The sequence below is a fragment of the Panthera tigris genome, chromosome C1 (genome assembly GCF_018350195.1).
Source record: "Panthera tigris isolate Pti1 chromosome C1, P.tigris_Pti1_mat1.1, whole genome shotgun sequence".
Lineage (NCBI taxonomy): Eukaryota > Metazoa > Chordata > Mammalia > Carnivora > Felidae > Panthera > Panthera tigris.
The window spans coordinates 55,872,108-55,892,699 of record NC_056667.1 but is presented as its reverse complement, the minus strand read 5'-3'; the positions used below and the strand labels follow the sequence as shown (position 1 = coordinate 55,892,699).

Here is a 20,592-nt window from a genome sequence, read left to right as displayed (position 1 = left end):
TGACACTCCAGGTATTTCAAAAGGAAACACCTGTACTTACAGCTTTATTATGCCTGGGGCCCCTGGGGTCGCGGGCTATAAAGACGGTGTCAAATGAATACAGATACCATCTGTATCAGATACAAATGAATAGATTACCATCTTACACTTTAGCTCCAAGAAGGGTCTCCTAGAGATGGTTTACATAATGCAGTCTTATTAAGTTATCACAGGAACATTTGTCCAGTATTCTTTCACTCCCATTTAAGATTTCCTGTAGCAAGCAGAAGTGGTCAGAGTCGTTTCATTGATCTCAGAGCTGGCACAAATGTCTAGTCACTCGGGTCAACAGTTCTGTTGACAGTTCTCAGTGTAATCCATATGTCATCAGACAGCCCTCAAAACAATTATCAAGTCATTAACATAGACAAAACCAGCCTCAAAACATTCTTGTAGAATTATAAAGCATATGAAAGCTTCATAATTACCTTCATGAGTGACTTACATAGAGTGACAATGTAAGACCTAAGATTTATTGTGTTTACTGTGTGTCAGGACATTTCTAGGAATATGTTTACTTAATTCTCCTCAGTAACCCTGCAAGTTTTTATATTGCCCTTAAGGTCATTGAAGTTCAGAGTCTTCATCTTAACTTCACTTACATTAAGCAGAGAGTGCGTGGTAAAGTCTGCATTGAACCCCATCTCTGACCCCAAGCCTGTGTCTCTCTGCTTCCCCACTCTGCCCCACTAAGGAAAGCAACTCACTCTCACTCACTTGCTTCTTTAATCAGCTTGTCTTCATTGAGCCACTGTGATGTGTCAGGCACCGAGGGTATGGCAGTAAACAAATCGGAAATGGTTTCTGCCTACAGGGCGTTACATCTAGCTGGGAAGACAGACAGAAGAGGAGTTATAGTTATGGATAAGTGTGAGACTCAAACACAATTTCTTTTTTTTTTTTTTTAATTTTTTTTTTAACGTTTATTTACTTTTGAGACAGAGAGAGACAGAGCATGAACAGGGGAGGAACAGAGAGAGAGGGAGACACAGAATCTGAAACAGGCTCCAGGCTCTGAGCTGTCAGCACAGAGCCCGACACGGGGCTCGAACTCACGGACCGTGAGATCATGACCTGAGCCAAAGTCAGACACTTATCCGACCAAGCCACCCAGGCACCCCCAAACACAATTTCTTTAAATTAAGGATAACTATGTACTGCTGTTCAAGGAAGAGATACTCTCTGGGTGATTCTGATATACAGCCAATGTGAGAACTACTGACTTCGTACCTGACACACAGTAAGCCCTCAGTGAACCTAAATCCATACTGGTACGATTTAGGTTTTAAAAGGAGTCTTACACAGCCCTTTAGTTTTCCTGGAGGTTAGAAGGCATTTGGTTTTTGTGTTGGTTGGCTCCTGTCTTGGTGTTATGTTTCTTCTTGGTTCTAATTGCATGTCACTGTCCTTTTTCCATAGGTGACTGAAGGCCACTGGAAGTGGGGCGGTGTCACAGTCCAAGTGAACAGTGCCTTTTTCACAGGCATCTATGGAATGTGGAACCTGTATGTCTTTGCTCTGATGTTCCTATATGCACCATCCCATAAGAACTACGGGGAAGACCAGTCCAATGGTGAGTTTCAGTTTCTTTAGAACAGCTGTATTCAGGATATAGGCTTCAGTCTCTACAAGGCTCACATAGCAAAGGCTCTGGGTTCCCCAGGCAAACTTTCCCTCCAAATGTCAGTGAGTGCCCCCAGGGACTGGAGAGCCATAAGATAAAAAGCCAGCACAAGGCAGGTATTTCTTTAAGTCGTCTTCTTTTTTTGTTTTTAATGTTTTATTTATTTTTGAGAGAGCACAAGCAGGGGAGGGACAGAGAGAGAGGGACCAAGGCTCTGAAGCAGGCTCTGCGCTGACAGCAGAGAGCCCTATATGATGGGCTTGAACTCATGAACCACAAGATCATGACCTGAGCTGAAGTAGGATGCTCAACTGAGCCACCCAGGTGCCCATCTTCTACTTTCTTAATCTTTAAGTATTAGGGATACTGCATTCTAGCCTGAAACATGTGCCAGTTTTAGTATAAAACTTAAATTTGCTTTCCTTAATTTTTTTGAGCAAAATTGACTATTGGAGATTATGCCATATTTATTCTTCTAGTTTGAGAGGCAAAATCTTAAGGTATCATGTAGAGTGGAACTAGGTCCTGAGATTTGAAGATTGAGCTGGATTCATTTTTTTCTCCTGCTCATTCTTCTGCAAGGCTGTTTGTTGACCTGCATCCAGACCAATAGCTATTTACCTACCTGTGTCCATGGCCTTCTTCTTAAGGGCAGTTGGTGCTACCAGGAGCCTTAGGGAACTTAGCCAGTCTGGTTATTTTGTAAGTGATGAAACTGAGGCCCACAGAAAGGAAGGGCTTGCCTGGGGTTTCTCTGCCAGCCATAACAGAGGGAAATGACTGTCACTGCCTAGGCCATGCTCTTAACTTGGAATAGGTGCCCTGCTAAGTGACACCTGATCTAAGAGCTCCTTTTTTTTTTTTTTTGAATACTTAGTCCTACACTGTTTGGCTGCACCCTTATTCTTCCTTCTCTTTTTCACACCTGCTTCACCTTAGCCATTTACTTGCTATTCCTCAAATATAAGGTGTTCTTTCTCAAATCAGAGCTAGTGCCCTTCACTGCCTTGGAGCAGAGATCAGGGCTTGAAGGTCTGCATGTGTGCTATGGCACCACAGGTGGGTCTTGCTCATAAGAAGTTCTTACCATGTGTGTGTTGAATGAATGGATTCATATCCTATGTCCATTTGGGCCTAATAAAACCCTACCCATCTTTTGGGCACATTCAAAATGGTTCCTTTTTCTTGAAACCTATTCCTCATCACTCCAGTTGCAGATCAGCAAACCGTGTTCAATAGAATATTGTTGCCATAGGATGTTGATAGGTTTTAGTAGTCAATTTGAGAATCATTGGGTTTTTAATCGGCATTAATGAGGTTTTTATTTAAAACATCCTCCCAGAAAAAAAAATAAAAAATAAATAAAACATCTTAATGCCTTTAGTACATTAATTTTTACTGTAAGTCATTTTAAATGGGTAGGAGGAATAGTGTTTCCCCAGATTACTTTTTTATAAAGTTTATTTATTTTGATAGAGAAAGAGAGAGAGGGAATGAGCTGGGGAGGGGCAGAGGGAGAGGGAGAGAGAGGATCTCAAGCAACCTTAACACCGGTCAGCACAGAGCCCAATGCGGGGCTTGAATTCACGAACCATGAGATCACGACCTGAGCCCAAATCAAGATTTGGACATTTAACCGACTGAGCCACCCAGATACCCCTCCAAATTGTTAAACCGTTTGGCCCCAGACCCCTTTTTCCAGGCACTGTATTTGTTTGGAACTAGTGTTCTAAGGAACAGGCCTGGGGGAACATGATTACACATTTCATATGACACTGCATAAATGTAATAGATGAGTTTGCCTGTGCCTTCCCTTTCCTGCTGGAATATTAACTCCTTAAGAGCCAAGGACAGGGTTCTTAAGGGTGGTTTGAAAGTGTTGATTGAATTAATGCTTCAGAAATAAGAGTTCTAGATTAGTTTTCATATTTCACAGATGGGCCAATGATCTTGAGAGTTGGGGTAAAAGGACGGGGTGATGACATGAGAGGAGATGATGTGGGAAGTGAAGGGCATCTGTGCTGAGGGTTGGAATAGTGACTAGTCTTAACCACCATCCACCTCCAGTACTATACCTGCCACTTCTGTGCAAGAGCATCCTTCAGGCCGGTCTTCCTCCCTCCTCCTTGGCTGGTCACACTCAGTGTGGGAAATGGGGGCACATGGCCTCTCAAACAGTGGACCTTCATAACACCAGCAGGAAGGGACTCTGGGCTTGTGAACAAGAATCTTGATTTCATTTCATGGTCATCCTGTTGGACTTTGACAGAAATCATATGGACGTGTGTGTGACTTGAGAATATTAAGCAGGAACCCAGTAGGTGAAGTTCCTCCCTTCCAGGGAAATACCACATAAAGCAGTGGCTGGACTTCCTAGGAAGTTGGAATAATACTACTAATGGGTAATAGTTACTGAATTCTGACTGTGTGCTAGGGTGCTCTATGTAAACTATTATGGTTGTTTTTTGCTATGCGGCGAGTGGCAGACTGCTTAACCTCTCCCCATTTCTCCCAACTGTAAGTGATCTCTTACCATTCTCCCAACTGTAAGTGATCTCTTAAAGTCTTTTGGAACCATAAAATTCTGTGGTTCTCTTCCTTCCCGTTGGCAAAGAAGGAGCAGAAGAGCACCTCCTGTCCTAAGGTGGCAGCCCAGAGGGTGATTCTGTCATAGGTAAGGGGTTTCCAAACACCGGTGAGAATTTGCCCATCCCGGCACTTTTAGGTACATGAGAGGCCAGAGCCATGGCCCAGCCTGCAGTGGGAGGATGACTGCCCGCCATGCTATTGGGCCAGAGGCTTGATGTGCAAGCCAGATGTCAGGCAGCTCCCATTAGGACTTCTTACTCTGCACAACAGCCACCCCCTGAGGCTTGAAACCTTGCAGTTGAGAATAGCACTTGATCTGTTCCCCATCAGAGTTTTTTTGTTTGAAGGCAGCTTGACCTGTAATTTCACAAAAAGTTCAAAAGCTAGTTCTCAGCAGGTGGTCATATCCCCCAAATCCCTTGCCAACTGGCGTTCAGAAGTATTCATGGTTTTGTTTTGATTTTTTTTTTTTTTTTTTGGATGTCACTACGACTGGGACATACCACTAGCATTTAGTGGCCAGATTCTAGGGATGCTAAGTATCCTTCAATGAGCAAAACAGTCCCTTGTACTAGAGAATTACCCTGCCTCAAATGCTGATAGAATCCATGTTGAAAAACATTCTTCAAGCAGTTTCGTGGGTAGACTTTTTTGGGACCCTGTTCTGATCATAAACACAAGTCACACAGTTGAGTAGTTCTGTGATGGTGACATGATCAGCTGTGACTTCACAGCAGCCCATGAGCACCTGGCAGTTTGTTGTGCCCTTCCCTTCCCATGGTCACATGGTACTGTGACCTTGTGCATTTGGAAGGGAGTCTTCCATGTTGGGTTCTCTGATCATTTTCCTTCTCTACCCTCTTTCACTTTTCATCTCTTCATCTGTTGCCAGACCACACAATGTCTCCTAGGAACTATGGAGCATTTGCCAAAATTTTGAAGCTCCTTGGAAAGAGCTAGTTTGGAATATCACACAGAAACCTAGAAAATGAACTTCTGTATTTTAAAATTCTCTGGGTCTCTGGATGACATCCCTTCTCCTCCCCCAGCCTTCCCCTGCTCCTCTTCCTTTCTCGTGGAAAGTTTTTATTTTTAAGTTGGCTTGGGCTCCCCCACACCCCCACCACCTTGCTTTTAAGGTCTGGAGCCAAGAATTCAGTTCTCTTGCTATGGAGAATGAATCCCAGGTTTGTGGTGCTTTTTGCCTTCGTGAGACGGATCCTGGAGAGACCTCTGGAAAAAGCTCCTTTCCAGGAAGTTGGCAGGCAGTTTCTGATGCAGCCAAAGGGGATAAGGAAAGAGAAAGAACATTGAGAGGGGTTGTTTTGTTTGGACGTGGAAAGAGATGCCAAGTGTCAGGAGGGAGTGGGTAGGGAGGAAATGAAAGCAGAGAGCATAGATTTTGTATCTCCCTTTTGGTCAAGGAATAGACTGACAGAAACAAAGCAGATGGCAAGTTCTAGAAAGGGTCAGCTTCCAGAGAGCTTGTTTTCTTATATATATATTTTCTCTTTTATTGTGTGCATCAGGAAGCGACCCTTAGAAATGAACCACTCAGTGCTTCAGTACTTAGCACTGTGTCAGGTTTGATAAGATGGAGTGACATGAAGCCCAAAGGAGTGACTAAGACAGAGTCCCTGCTTTCATGGAGAGCTGGTAGCCTTGTCTGAGAGACCAGGCTTCCTTGACTGCCTCCTGAAACTCGGGATATGGCAGAACATCTCCAGGCCAGAATGCCCTCATGTTTTTAGCAGCTCACTGGTGCTGCAAGGATCTGAAGCCATATATGGGTTCCATCTTTTTGCAAGGATGTGAAGCTATGGGTTACCATAGCTGCTGGTACCAACATGTTTACATGGATCAATTTTATATACATACATATATATATGACTCTGTATCTATGTACATATGTTTATATATAAACATTTTATGTGTATGTGTACATATATGTATACACATATACAAACATATATGTAAATTTTTTTAATTTAGCAGAGATATTTTAGAACTCTCTTTCAAGGACCATTCACATTTTCTGCCCTGCTCCTGCTGCCTTTTCATTAAAGTTGTTCTTTTTTACCTGTTTCCAATAGCAATTTGTGAATCATTCTGGATGTCTTCCCAGGCAGGAATGGATCTCAGCTAACCTTAGGTTGGAATGAAGACAGCATCTCCCAGGGGTTCAGCATCGATGGTCCTGCACACACGACGAACTGTCCAAATCCTCTCAGACATCAGTTCACGTGGGGAAAAAAGTTGGAGCTGCTTATAAAGTCAGACGATTCTTAATAATAGCTTTGATTTTTGTGTTCTTTCGTCTATAGAATTCTTGTCAGAAGGTTTTAGGAAAAAACTGAGGAACGGAATTCCTGACTGGATGACTATGACGAAGGGAACAGGAGACACTCTAATTGCCAACCGGTTCCTTTCTATTTCTATTCGCACTAAATGTCTTCTGTCTGACACACTCATTCTGCTGGAAGCCACAGCAGCAGCCCCAGGTCCCATGTCATGGTAGCTCACTACCACACTGCGTCAATTTTACTGCCAGAGGCTTCTAAGGTCTCCTGCTGCTTGTTTCACAGAAAAGGTGGCTTTGGCTTTTGTTGCCTCAGTAAATGTTTGGTTTGAGTCATGAGGCTCTGACAGTGGCTGCCTTTTATTGAGGCCTTCCCCTTGGTTGCATGTTAGATGACCCACCCATGGCTAGCCTGGCTTTTCGATGTCTGTGAGCAGTGATGGAAATGGTCTTACCACCAGGGCTGGGCTCAGACTTGGAAGCGGGTCTCAGTAGCCTTTTCCCATTTTCTAATGAAGTTCGCAAGCAGGTCACAAGCCATCATTAGCCTAGCACCTCTTGCTCTGTTATTTGTAGTTGGGCACTTTCTGTCTCCTGCTTCTCCCAAGGTTGCTGTCCCTCCAGTGACCTGATCTCTCCTTTCCCAGGCAAAGTAGATCATTTTTTCCAGGGCTTAGAATTACCATCACTCCACTATAATAGGAGGTACCTCTGTCACTGTTTCCCTCAGTTACTTTTGGGGGAGTAACTTTCTGCTTCCTAAATGTATCAGTTTGGCAAGGCTGCTGTTACAAATACTGCAGGCTAGGAGGCTTAAACAATAGAGATTTATTTATTTTCTCACAGTTCTGAAGGCTAGAAGTCCAAGTTCAAGGTATCCCCAGGATTGATTTCTTCTGCAGTTTCTTTCCTTGGCTTGTAGATGGCCATCTTCTCTCTACGCCTTAATGTAGCCTTCGCTCTGTGTGTATGTGTATCCTCATCTCCTTTTCGTATGAGGACATAGGTCATATTGGATTAGAGCCCACCCCAATGACCTCATTTTAACGTAATTACCTCTTTAAAGACCCCATGTCCAAATATAGTCACATTCTGAGGTAGTGGGTGGGAATTAGGACTTTAACACATAAATTTGGGGAGGGTATAATTCAGCCTATAACATTAAGATTTCACTCACAGCTTCTAGGTTTTATTGTGTCCACCCTCTTGCAATTGCCCAGAACTTGGTATCTGGAGGCACTTTGGAGGTGGGTGGGGAATGGCTCATCCCAAGCTTGCTATAAACCACCTCATTGTTTTTCTCCTTCTGCCATGAACCAGCCTGGACTTTATTACAGAGAGTTATCTTTTGAGCTTAGCTCTGAAGAATAGGAGGTCAGTAGGTATGGGACTAGAGAAAATTCCACAAGAAAGAATGAAGTCAAGAGTGTTACAGAAAGAACATAAGGTTTGGAGGTAGACATAGGCCGTTTGGAATCCTGGCTCCAGTATGTACTGAGTATGACCTAAAGAAATATAAACTCATGGTATGGGAGCTTTCTGGCTTCTGGATCTGGGTAATGGGGTGTTCATTTGCCTTAGTGGTGGTTGTGAGGCTAGAATTAAGTAGCCCCTTTCATATTCTAAGACTGGTAGTCTCCCAGATTCTGTGAAATAATCTTGGAATTATCTTAGCAGTTTTCCTTCCTTTTATACTAAAGTAGCCACAGATAGGCAAGGGATGGGCATTAAAATGCAGCCAGTCGTAGGGAGTTGTGGTTATTGTTGTCACGTTATAGTGCAGTTTATATAGCTTTGTGTGTCCCCAGGATGCATTCCAGCCAGTTAGAATCCAGTAGCAAGCAGCTACATACCTGTGGGTGCAATATCACAAATATGGATCTGTTGATAGTCCTCGGTGATTAAATCCAATGCCAGAGACTGGTCTCATTTTGCAACGGCTAGACACAAACAAGCCTTCATCTCCTTGTTAATTATCTGAGAGGAGCTGACACCATAACCAGGGAAAGAGACTTACTGCAAACTGAAGAATTCTTTTCTTTACCTTTCTTAATGTATTTTTTCCCTTTTATTCTTCCCCTCCCCACTAAGTATGTAACATACTGCATTTTCGGAAAGGCTTTTTTTTTTTTTTTTGTCTTAGATGGAAAGAGACTCCGAGCATGTTTGTGCACTGAGTAGCAGGAGCCAAGAAAGAAGGAGAATAACAGATGGAGCAAGACCTTGGCAGAAGTAGGAGTTGATGGAATTTGGAGGGAATGGAGGGATCCCCACTCCTGCCATGTTACTGCCATATTCCCACATTTACTCCCTAAGGCGGAAGGGGGGCGGGGTTAGCCTTCAGGGTACAATAAAAGCACATGTGAATCATAGAGTTTTCTAGCCAGAGACCCACTGGCTGGGTCCTCATCCCAGCTCTACCAGGAGCAAACTGGGCCACATTAGAGAATAATTTCTCTAATCGCCTATTTGAGCCTCAGTGTCTTCCTTCCTGTCTTACAAAGAAATACAGGGCATGCTGAGCCCCTAATAGTGCATACGATAAATACTCATAAATAACAACTCTCCGTACTATCAGTGCACTGATATTGTGTACTATAAATTCTTGTTTATCAAACGCAAAAGTAAAATTAATATGCTGAACAATTCATCCAGATTATTGCGTGTATATATTTATGACCATAACACATTACATGTGGACTCATACTTTGCTGGCAGACTCTTTGGCTGTTGGAAACTAGAATATTTACAAAAGAATCAACATAGCCTAAAGGTTGAGAGCCTGGATTCTGGAGCCTTATTGTTCTGGTTTGAATCCCACATAATTTACTAATCTGGCCCTTGGGCAAGTTACTTAACCTCTCTGTGCCTCAGTGTTTTCATCAGTAGAATGAGAATGATGACAGTATTTCTGTCAAAGGTCTGGTATGAGGATTAAATACATTAGTATTTAGAACAGTGTCAGGTACATGATAAAACACTATAACGTGGGTACTCATTAAAATAAAGAAGCCAGGGGCGCCTGGGTGGCTCCGCTGGTTAAGCATCCGACTTTGGCTCAGGTCATGGTCTCAGGGTTCATGGGTTCAAGCCCTGCGTTGGGCTCTGTGCTAACAGCTCAGAGCCTGGAGCCTGCTTCAGATTCTGTGTGTGTGTGTCTCTCTCTCTCTCTGTTCTTCCCCCTTTCACACTCTCTCTTTCTCTCTCTCTCAAAAATAAACATTTAAAAAAAGTTTAAAAAAAATAAAGAAGCCAAAGTTATTTTGGCTCAAGTGATCTGTAGAATCATATACATTTTTTAGGACATGCTAATTAGAATCACATTCTAAGCTTAAAGAATTAGCATCTTGGGTTCAAAACCTTGGTAGAATTACATTCTAGTGTCTATTTTTAAGTCTTTGGTGAAAGGGATTCTTTAGGTAAACACTAGGAAATGCTAATGCATTTACCGGGGTGGGCGGGGTTCTCTTTGAAAGTTTGATGACTCACACAGACATGCAGATCTGACAGTGGCTTTGAAGTTCTGATGGCTCACCCAGATATGCAAATCAAGAACTAGTTTTGACCAAGAAATTTGAGGCCTTTGCATTATGGTAGGCTGAGAAGTGGGCTAGAAGTTGCAGTAGTGAGAATGCAAGCTAGTGACCTGGGGAAATATACTTGTTGTACAAATCACGGTTCAGCATGACCCCAGGGGGCCCTGTGTAAAGCGTCTGCAGCCTTTGCACCCAACTGGTCTGTGCCCTTGCCCAAAGGACGATGAAGCTGGGTGTGCCGGAGGCTGGGCTGATACCCCCTTTATTACTTGCTCTGCCCCTAGTCCTGTGGATTGGACCCTTACCTCAGTAGCCCCAAATAACCATTAGCAGTCCTCTGCAACAGCTTAGGACTGCTGTTGAAAGTAGGGTCTCTTAGGTAGAGAGTCACAGACTAGCATTTAATAAGACCGATTGATCTGCACAGCTGCTGGGAAATGGGTCTACAATGAAAAACTAATACATATGGCACATGTGAAAGGTGCCATGCAGCCTGTGGGACCAGTGTGTGGGGTGACTCCCGGGGTTCTGAGACCATGAGATTCACTGATGCTCAGCAATTCTTAGACTAGTGATAAGACATTAGCTGTAAGTGTAGGGCCAAAGTCGCTTCTAAGTTTCAGTCCCCGTTGAAAACAGCACTTATTTATTTAATTCTGTGGTTTGATTTAGGAAACATTTTAGTTCCCCAAAATATGAAATCGTGCGTACATGGTATAAATATAAAAATCACAGACATAACCAGCACCCCTTTCTGTAAATACCCAAATCCACGTGTATGCCCCTCAGACAACAGTCCTTAAACAGTTAGGTCCTGATGTTTTCCATTTTCCCTTTGCCAATTATACATTCATTTAATTTGTGTCCTGGCAGGTAGGAGAACGCTTTAATTTACAGAAACTTACTTTTTCTTGCTGGTGGAGAAAACACTACATTATTCCATTTTAGCAGAGGAACACCTCTGTCACTGATGATGAGTCCAAAACACTGGTGTTGTATACGGAATCCTGGGGGCAGCAGAAAATTCAGAACACATTTCTGATACTTTTTTCCTGGAGAAGAAAACTCTTAAATGTTTCTAAATGTGTTACGTGTATTCCCTGCCCAATCTGTTGGTAAATATAGGCAGGTCTTGTTTCCCTTCACGTGGCGTAGCTGCTTTGTCAATTACTCACATGGAGTGGGTACGTGCCTCCCTCCCCATCACTGGGGAGGCATGCGGCGCTGGCTTAGCCCACAGCAGAGACCTTAGAGTCAGACTTTCCTTCCCTGGCCTAGTTCCCGGCTCTGTCATGTGTCTGCCCCTTTACCTGGGGCAGTTACCTTACTTCCCTCCCTGTTTCCTCGTCTGTAAAGCTGCCATGATCAGAGTGCTCACCTGGGCTGGCTCTCGTGAGGATTAAATACGATTACATATAAAACATTGCAAATAGCGTCGGGTACAAAGTAAGTTCTCATTAAATGTTAATAATTACTACAAATGATAATAAGCATTATGCTGACTCATCCATCATTCATATCTCTTCTCTGGGAGAATAATGCTATGAAACTACTGCAGAGTCTTGAGGAAAAAGGTTAGGAGTTAGCCCTACGCGTGGGTGCCCTGGTTGTCTCTATAAGCTCAGGATGTGAAAGAGGGCTGGGGTCAGGGCAGTTGTTACTGAGGTGCATCCTGTCTTTCTTCTTCCCTGAACACATCTAACACCAAAACCCTCTTTCAGGTGATCTGGGTGTCCACAGTGGGGAAGAACTCCAGCTCACCACCACCATCACCCATGTGGACGGACCCACTGAGATCTACAAGCTGACCCGCAAAGAGGCCCAGGAGTAAGAGGCTGCAGCACCTGGCTGGGACTGTCCCCCACATCCCAGCCCCTCTAACTAGAGCGGGGAGTGTGCCAGAGAGAGCTCAGGTGCAAAGGAATGCTTGAGGCTCTTAGCTGGGGTTTCTTCTTGGATCCGCGGCATGGACGTTTGTCAGCTTGCCTTCTGACTGTAGCTCTCACAGGAGGATTCCTGCAGCCACTAATGCATTGTGTATAACAAAACCTCTGATATGACACATTTTCTGTGATCATTGTTAATTAGTGACATAGTAACATCTGTAGCAGGTGGTTAGTAAACCTCATGTGTTGGGGGTGTTTTCCTTGGGGGATGGTTTGGGCCAGATGGGGTCTATATGGAGTGGAATTATTTGACTCTTTTTCCTGTTTTAGATTCTAGGATAGATTTTAACATTTTTGCAGCCCAGGATAGGCTGATGTCATAGTCTTCTCAATCCTAGTCTGTGACCACTTGTGTTTTTTTTTTTCTATTTATATCACCAAGTAGCCTATTGAGTTAATATTTAAGTTGTCGATAGATATGTGTCCCTATTTTTTATGGCATAATATAAAATAACTGAATCTCATGAGAAGGTCTGTTACGCCAGGGGCATTTCAGCTTTGAAACCAAATCTGTGTATCCAATACTAACCAGTCTGTTGAATGTGGGTTTTAAAAAAATGTTTGCTAAACTACCCAAGTAGGATTTACTGTATTAAATGGCCTTTGGGTCTGAAAAGCTTTTTTAACCTCTTGCTTAAAATGTGTTTTCTTTTGATAAGATGCTTCCAGCAGCCTCCAAAAGTGTAGATCTGATCATTTAAATAAACCTGTACATGTACGCACATATGTATATGCACACGTCGCCCTCCTGCCCTACCAGCACACATGCCCACAGATTCTTTTCCCTGCTAAGTCTATGGGGTGGGGAACGGGTGGGGAAATAGCTTTATGAAAAATTAAAATATTTTGCCACCAAATCAGAGTGCTTGGGGATGGTATCTGTGTCTGGAAAGAGGGTAATATTTTCTGTGCTGGGTGGTTAACCACTGTCCCCGCTCCCCCACCCCGGTGGGACAGTGAGTGGCCACAGGGGTGGGGAAGGAAAGTTCTAGGACATACAAGCAGACAGCTGCCCCCACCACCTTATTCTCACTTCCCCAGTAGCCTGTTTCATTGTATTTTACCTCTGCCTTCCGAGAGACAGCGTGGTATGGCAGAGAGAAAGGATACTGGATCTGATGTTAGAAGGCTCAGTTTCCTGTTAAAGGTCTCTCATTAACAATGTGACCTGGTTGAAGCCACCTGACCTCCGTGTTCCCTCACCTACAAGCTGGAATTCATAAACTTTAACTGCTTCATGGGCTTGCGGTGCCAATTAAATGAGTTAAAGTATATGGAAATGTCTCTTAAACTCTAAGCCATATAAATGTGTTCTTCCTGGAATCCAAAAACAATTTTGTGAGTATTTTTCAGACACACACTCCTGCAGGTCTGAGGCACAGTCCATTTAACGTACCCTGATTTTGGCTAAAGTCATGCTGAGCTGCGATGGAAAGAAATATACTTTGGCTTTGGCTCTTCTCCCAGGCCTTTTCCTGTCCTGGTAAACAAGGGATGGTGTATGATCCAATGCCTTCAACATCCACTTTCTGATCAACCACTGTGGTGCCAGGAATTCAGTGTAACTTGTGCCTAGTGGTCTGGAAGGGAAGATGAACATAAAATGTGACTAGTGGTCTCCTCTCCAAAAGGATGGAGGAAGAGTTTCTTCTAAGGACATAGGCCTTCAAGGAGTAAGATTTCACCAAGGTGAAAGGGCAGAGGGAACAGCAGTACCAAAATCCTAGAGGATGTGAAGAACAGAGAATGTTTGGATGAGGCTGGTCCTCAGGCCTGGCTGGCCCACGGAAGGAATAAATAGCAGATGAGCCCCATGCACCTTGAGCCACAATGGGAAGGGCTTTTAGTGCTGTGGTAAGAGCTGTAGCCCTACCCTAAGGTTTTAGGCAGAAAAGTGGTAAGATCAGAATGAACACCAGAGCATGGAGAAGCTAGATAAGCCCAGCAAAGAGATCACAAAGGCCAGAACCAGGGTGATAGTAGAGGACATGGAGAGGCAGGGAATTATTTGGAGATAAAACTGACAGGGTTTGAGTGTTCCGAATGAGAGTCTCATAAAAGTCGAGAGCAGAGTCCAATCTCAAGCCCTTGCTGTGTGAGGGAATGGTAGGGCCCTTGATGGAATTGGAGATACCTAGAGATGTGTCTGTGGGTCTATTACTTAAAGGTCTATAAGTAGTAGAAGACAACTCTAGCAACCTTAGCCAAAAGAAGGACTTTACTAGCACTTTCCTAGAGTATTTCATGGATCCACGAAAAAGTGGTATTAAACAGAAAGATGAGCAACTGGGACGGCTCTAAGAGACCCAAGCACTAGGAATTCACGGACCTTTCCCCTAAAGCTGTACCATTTACAACTAGTCCAAGTCTCTGTCTCACTGCAAAACTAGGAGGGAGTATGCGAGTGGCTCTGCCTCAGGCAGGTGACTGTCCTTTTGCCAATCAACTGTGTTCAGGAAGTCAAGTCAAATAGCTGCTAGTGGCTCACCCTGTGGATTGGGGTTAGTTTCCAGAGAATCCATTTTGAGCTGGACAAACAGAAAAGATGCCAAAATGAGGATGATGAGCTTGGATTTGCCTGGGCTGAGTTTTAAAAGCCATCTTCTGGAAGAATTGACAAGCCAACCATTGGAAATGAAAGGTGAAGCAGACCACCTGGGGTAGGAGGTTTGGCGGTCATTACCATCAGGAATAAGAAGTACAGGTGGGGCAGGGCATCAAAGCATTGGGGAAGACAACTGGCAAGAGTGGTGAACCAGGCACAGCTTCATTAATATAGGAAAGAAAGAAATGAGGTGGATTACCCAGAAAAATGCAAGTTGTCAAAAAAGCCAAAGAAAACCAGATTCACCGGGGAAGAAGTTAGAAATCCTGAGATTTGACAGCATTTAGGGAACGAAACCTGTTGGATTTGGTGTTTGGATGTCTGTGACTTTCTCAAATGGTTAGGACACAGGTTAGAGGTGGAGCAGAATTAATAGGTGGTCATTTTGGGAAGGAAAGAGGTAGGATTGTTGTCACAAGAGGAACCAGAATAAAGGGAGGGCTTGCATGTTTTAGTCTGAGGAGAGAACTGGACTGAGTTTGTAAACCTGAGGCTTAAGAGCCAGCCATGAAGTCAAGATGACGATGAGCTAACATAAGCCCCAAGGAAGTTCAGAGATTTGGAATCAAGGACACAAGTTCGTGGGTTAGTTTCAAAAAAGTGAAAGGTTTCATCCTGAGACAGGAGAGAAATAGCAGATGGATGTTGGAGGAGAAAGTTGAAGTCCAAAGGAGAGAAAAACTTACAGCCTGTCTCTCTCTCTGGGTGTTCTGTCTCCTCTGCAAACATGAAATGAGTGTTGGAGTTTTACTAAAGAAGGTCTCAGTTTCAAGAATGCAGGTTTGGGGGCACCTGGGTGGCTCAGTCGGTTAAGTGTCTGACTTCGGCTCAGGTCATGATCTTACAGTTCGTGGGTTCGAGCCCCGCATTAGGCTCTGTGCTGAGTGCTCAGAGCCTGGAGCCTGCTTCAGATTCTGTGTCTCTCTCTCTCTGTCCTTCCTCTGCTTGCACTCCCTCTCTCTTTCTCTCTCTCTCAACAATAAATAAACATTTAAAAATTTAAAAAAAGAATGCAGGTTGAACACAACCATTTTCCATCAGTGGAAGTTCAAGAAACTCTTCAAGCAGTGAGAAGAAGCCTTTATTAAGGACTAGAAACCTAGAGAAAAAAATTATTTACTGGCCATGTATACCAGTTTTACAAGTTGATCTGAATTTTGCAGGTGGCTTTCAAGAGTATTATAGAAAAGAAGTATAAGCTTCTCCAATTATCTGGTTTTAAACAGTAAGAAAATTCACCAACATTCAGCAAGCAAATAAAATACAGTTACTGTTTAATAGAGAAAACAAAATCAGTTTTATCAGTTCAGTCCCACTGAGTATTCACTAGGTGTTCCTATATTTTTCCCTTCCAGGAAGAAAATGTCCATAGTAATAATGAAGTAAGTGCTTCCCTACATGACCTCCAGGTAGTTTTAACCTTTCTCAGAACTGAGGTAAATCACTGCAACAGTTCTGATGCCTGAGTCCCTCGGTGCATCTCTCAGATCTGCTGGGGCCCTTGAAGTCACACCCCTGGCAGGTACCTTTGAGAAGGTTGAAAGAAGTTCAGAGGGAATATTGGTCTTGGGTCTCATTCACACCTTGGCAGTTCTAGAAACTATGTTTTATCAACTCTTTCAAACTGATCAGGCTCTCAGAGACTGACCGGTCATGTTGGGGAATCTCAATAAACTACGATTCCCACGCAATCTTTTACAATGCAGCATACACACACCTTCTGTGGCTCCATCATCCCATTGTCCAGTAACCATAGCGGCTGAAAGAGGAAACAGAAGAAAGGGATAACATGTCAACCACAAGAAGTCTGAGGGATCATCCCTGAGCCTCCAAAGAAAATACAGCTCCCTCAAAAGTGCTTAGCATAATGTGGGAATTCCATCGGGGAGGGTTGGTGAACATACCTTGGCTAATCCTAATCTCGGTTTGCTGTGGAAACATGAATTCTTTAGGACCCCTATCCTTTTTTGATTCAAGCCACCTTTGCTCCTTTCAGGATATGTTGGTGCTCCTGATTTGGCCAAACTTACCGGTGCAAACTGACTTTCATGGGACTGTACCACTGTCCCCTGTATTTCAAGGTCCTTTCGTCCTGCTGGGCTACAAGAACCATTCCGATTTCTGCAAGCTTGCTCTCACCCACCATATTTTGATACATGACTGATTTGGTTGTATAGAGATAACTTGGTTTCCAAGACTACATCAGCAGTGCCTTTTCTCTGGACATCAGAAGGGTCTTCTAGGCACTCCTTGAACTGTCCAGTATACGCAGCTGCCTGTCTGTAGCAATGCACTTAGCTTTACTTGTTGAGAAGGCCCTTAAGTATTGAGACCAGCCTTTTCTTTGTGGCTTTGACCCTCTTACTGAATCCCTTCCCATAGGTCCTCTCCCATACTGGGCTGCACTTCTCCAGGTTCATGTCTCAGTTCCAAAGCTCTTCCTGCAGACGTGGTTTCGCGACCCTCCCCTTATGACCACTTGCCTGTTAACTGCACTCTAATTCCTCACTGTTCCAAAATGTGATACTCAGACTGCAGTATTTGGCACAGATTAGCGTGCCAATAATACTTCTACTGGGGTGTGACATCCTAAGAAAATGGCACTAGGTGTTTTAAAAATATCTACGTCTTACTTTTTTGCTTCTTGTGACCACGTAACCACTCAAACACTTGGTGTTTCAAAAACAAATATCACCAATACCTTCTTGTGTATTCAGCAGCATTTTTCAACTTAATTGTTGGACTTTACATGTATCCCTGTGATATTTCACTTTTCTTATACGGATTCAATAGGTAAGGCACATCTTTAAGTTTTAAAGTAAGCACAGTTCGAAATGTAAGTGCAAGTAGTAAAGTGCTTTCCAAGTGCAAAATGGGTTGGTTTCAACTGCCACAGAATTTAGAAATATATTCATCCACGACCAGAAAACCCTCCCAACAGCTTGGACCGCTCTCCCCCATCCAGCTCTCACTCTGCTTCAGACACAACACATAAACACATATCCCATTGCTGTTGAACTCTCTTTCTTTTTGTGTGTTCTGTAATAAGGAAATTTATAATTTACATATTTTCCCCCTAATATCAGTTCTTCAGAGTCACATAGTAGATAATAAAAGAATGAGGCTCTGAGAGGTAAGTGATTAATTTGGAACTAAGAAGAGATTTTCAGTCCCTGAACCTCACTGTCTTTTGAGTAGCATATTTGTAGCAGAAGCATCAAGAATTTTCTTTTGAGTTGGAATTCTCATTAGAGCAGAATGACCTTATTAGGGAGATGTTATTCCAGCCTAAAAAAATATCTGCCTGCTCTCTACCTCCATCAATAGCAAGTGTCTGCCCTCCTCTGGCCAAAGGGAGGATGACAGCTACGACTGAGCAAATCCTCAGGACAAAAGTCAGACCTTGGAATCTGGGAAATATGTAACTGCTCCAGGATATTATTGCTTTTTAGTGAATTCTGGTCTTGGCTTGGCCTACAACTTTACTCTGGGATTCCCAGGGCAGCCGAGCACCACCACCCTCTTTGACCTAGGTAATCTCTGAAGTCCTTACCAGCCCTGATTCTAAGAATCATAAAGGAGGCTGTGTGCAGTGATGTCCTGTAGTAATATAGGGTGCCTGATCCAAATCCACTGGACATCGCCATGTGGGGGTGCTAATGTAAATAGACCCCAGTTTTTGGCTCTGCAGCCCCATAGACACCTGTCATTGCTCTTCTGAGCTCCCTCAGGTGGCTCCTGTATCCAGCAGCTCTTTCCATTGGGTGAGCCCAGGTGGGGATGGTCTTTACTCCCAGTTAAGCAGAATGTCTCCAGTTCAGGAACTCTTGAGAGACTAAGAACAGACAGAAGTGGCCACCACATGAAATCTTCCCACCTGACGTTTGGCTGCCATTCCTCACATGCTGACCCAATGGAAATGCTTCACTAGCTATGCAAGGTAATAGAGTGGGTTACCCCTGTTTTTTCTAGGTTTAATTTTTTTCTTTTTAGTTTTCTTTCTTCAACTCATCAATTCACGAAGAATTCGGTTTTCTGTAGGAGTCTCAATTCAATATTTTCTCCAAATAGGTATCGTGGCATAAGTTTTTTGATAATAATTGGGAAAGGCAGGATCTTAAAATGGGGAGGCCATGGCCGTGGGCCACCGGAGCTGAGACTCTGGAGCTGCCGTGAGGCTGACGCAGGGGAACCATTCCCCTGCCGGCTGTTGCTGGAGGCTGCCAGCGGGGAGTGCATTCTGGCTTCTGCTATCCAAGGGGCTACCCAGAGGCTCCCAAGAAAAGCACCTTTGATTGTGGCGGTATGGGCCCTGTCAGTGCCAAGGAAACGCACCATCTGGGGAAGATCCACTTGCTCTGGGTCACAGAGGAAATGTGGGAGCTGTAGGCAGAGGCTGAGCAAGCTGAGTGGTGAGTAGGCAGTGATGGTCTCCTGCCCACCGTCCCTGGACCTCTGAGTGAGCTGCCCTGGAGAGCAATCTGCTCCTCTGTGCTGTTGTCCAGGGCAACAGCATCTGGGGCCAGAAGCTGACAGCTGCATTGATTAGAACAGTACCCAGGGACTACTTGAGCCTCCTCTGTGGGTAAAAAAAGCCAAGTGGTGACCTGGTGCGGTGGGCAGAACACAAGGCCCTGCCTGGCTAGCCCTCTCACTCTGCGACTAATTGTTGTGCGTCCTCAGCCAAGTTACAGTACCTCTCTGGGTCGAGTTTGATCAAATCGGATGTTCTTTTTTATTATGTCACATTTAGCGTCATTAGTTGGGAAGAATTACTGCATAAGGATATGCACCCTAGATTGCATGGTTTGGAGCACAGGCTGCAGTTATACTGATAAAAATTTGGGAGTGTGCACAGTATTCTACTTGATGCGGAGGAGTGTGTGTGTGAGAAACAGATCCTTAGAGGACAACGAAGGGAAAGAAGAGACGGAGGGTGGGGGAGGAAATTGAAAATAAGTTGGGCCTGTGAGAAAAAATTGCACCAAAATTTGTTGTGAGTTGAAATTTCTGCCAATCATTCCAACTGACACAGTGTGAGTTAGAGGGGTAGGGACTATATAGGTCATATAGGTGCAATAATGACCTATTAACCTGCCAGCCAGCTCAGGAAGGACAGTCCCATTAACCTTCAAAGTTGACATTGAAAACCACCCTCTCCCAGAATCAGTGTCAGTCATAGCTATTTGCTGACCTCTGCTGGCCAAAATAAATAATGTCTGCATTACAAAAAACCGATATTTCTGAGGGCAATAATATTCATTTACCCAACAAATATTTATGGAGCTCCTATTAAGTACTAGACACCGTTCTAACACAGACCAGGGGACGCCTGGGTGGCTTAGTCGGTTAAGCGTCCTACTGTGGATTTCGGCTCAGGTTGTGAGTTCCAGCCCTGGTTGGGCTCCGTGCTGCTAGTGTGGAGCCTACTTGGGATCCTCTCTCTCTCTCTGACCTTCCCCTGCTCACGTGCACCTACATGTACACTTTCCATTTCTCTCAAAATAAATAAACATTAAAAAAAATAAAACAGACCAGTGGTCAAAATAGACAAAGATTCCTACCTTCACAGTATTTAATTCAGTAACAACAGTTATAACATCTAACGTTTAGAGTCCTGGCCATGTAGGTGCCAGGTATTTTAACTGCTTGGTTTTATCAACTCATTTTAACCCTCAAATCAATCCCATGGGTTAGGTATGACTCTTTCCCATTTGCCAATGAGGAAATTGCTGCAGAGAGAGAGGTTGACTGATTCAGCTGGGGTCGCAGAGCTGGAAGTAATTGAGCCTCATTTAAATCCATCCATCTGGCTCCAGGACCTGTTCTTAACCACTCCATACATCCTCTTTACTGTTATGTCCTAGTAATTAGGCTTTCCTTCCTGCCCCAAATATTGTATAGACAACGGCGTTATTATATGGCAAACACCGGCTCTGCTCATCTGGTTCAGC

General features: G+C 43.9%; 1 protein-coding gene across 3 annotated transcripts in view; it reads left to right on the top strand.

The window, feature by feature from the left end:
* Positions 1-12,755, top strand: part of WLS (Wnt ligand secretion mediator) — a 100,570-nt gene extending 87,815 nt beyond the window's left edge. For 2 of the 3 annotated variants that reach the window (XM_007089812.3, XM_042997549.1), the window contains exons 11-12: positions 1,459-1,612; positions 11,809-12,755. In XM_007089812.3, the coding sequence (XP_007089874.1) occupies positions 1,459-1,612; positions 11,809-11,918 (264 nt within the window). In that variant the 3' untranslated portion in view covers positions 11,919-12,755. Of the gene's footprint in view, positions 1-1,458; positions 1,613-8,694; positions 9,578-11,808 lie in introns of those variants that run through there. The other variant, XM_042997550.1, reaches the window with a different exon arrangement.
* Positions 12,756-20,592: the final 7,837 nt, after the last annotated feature.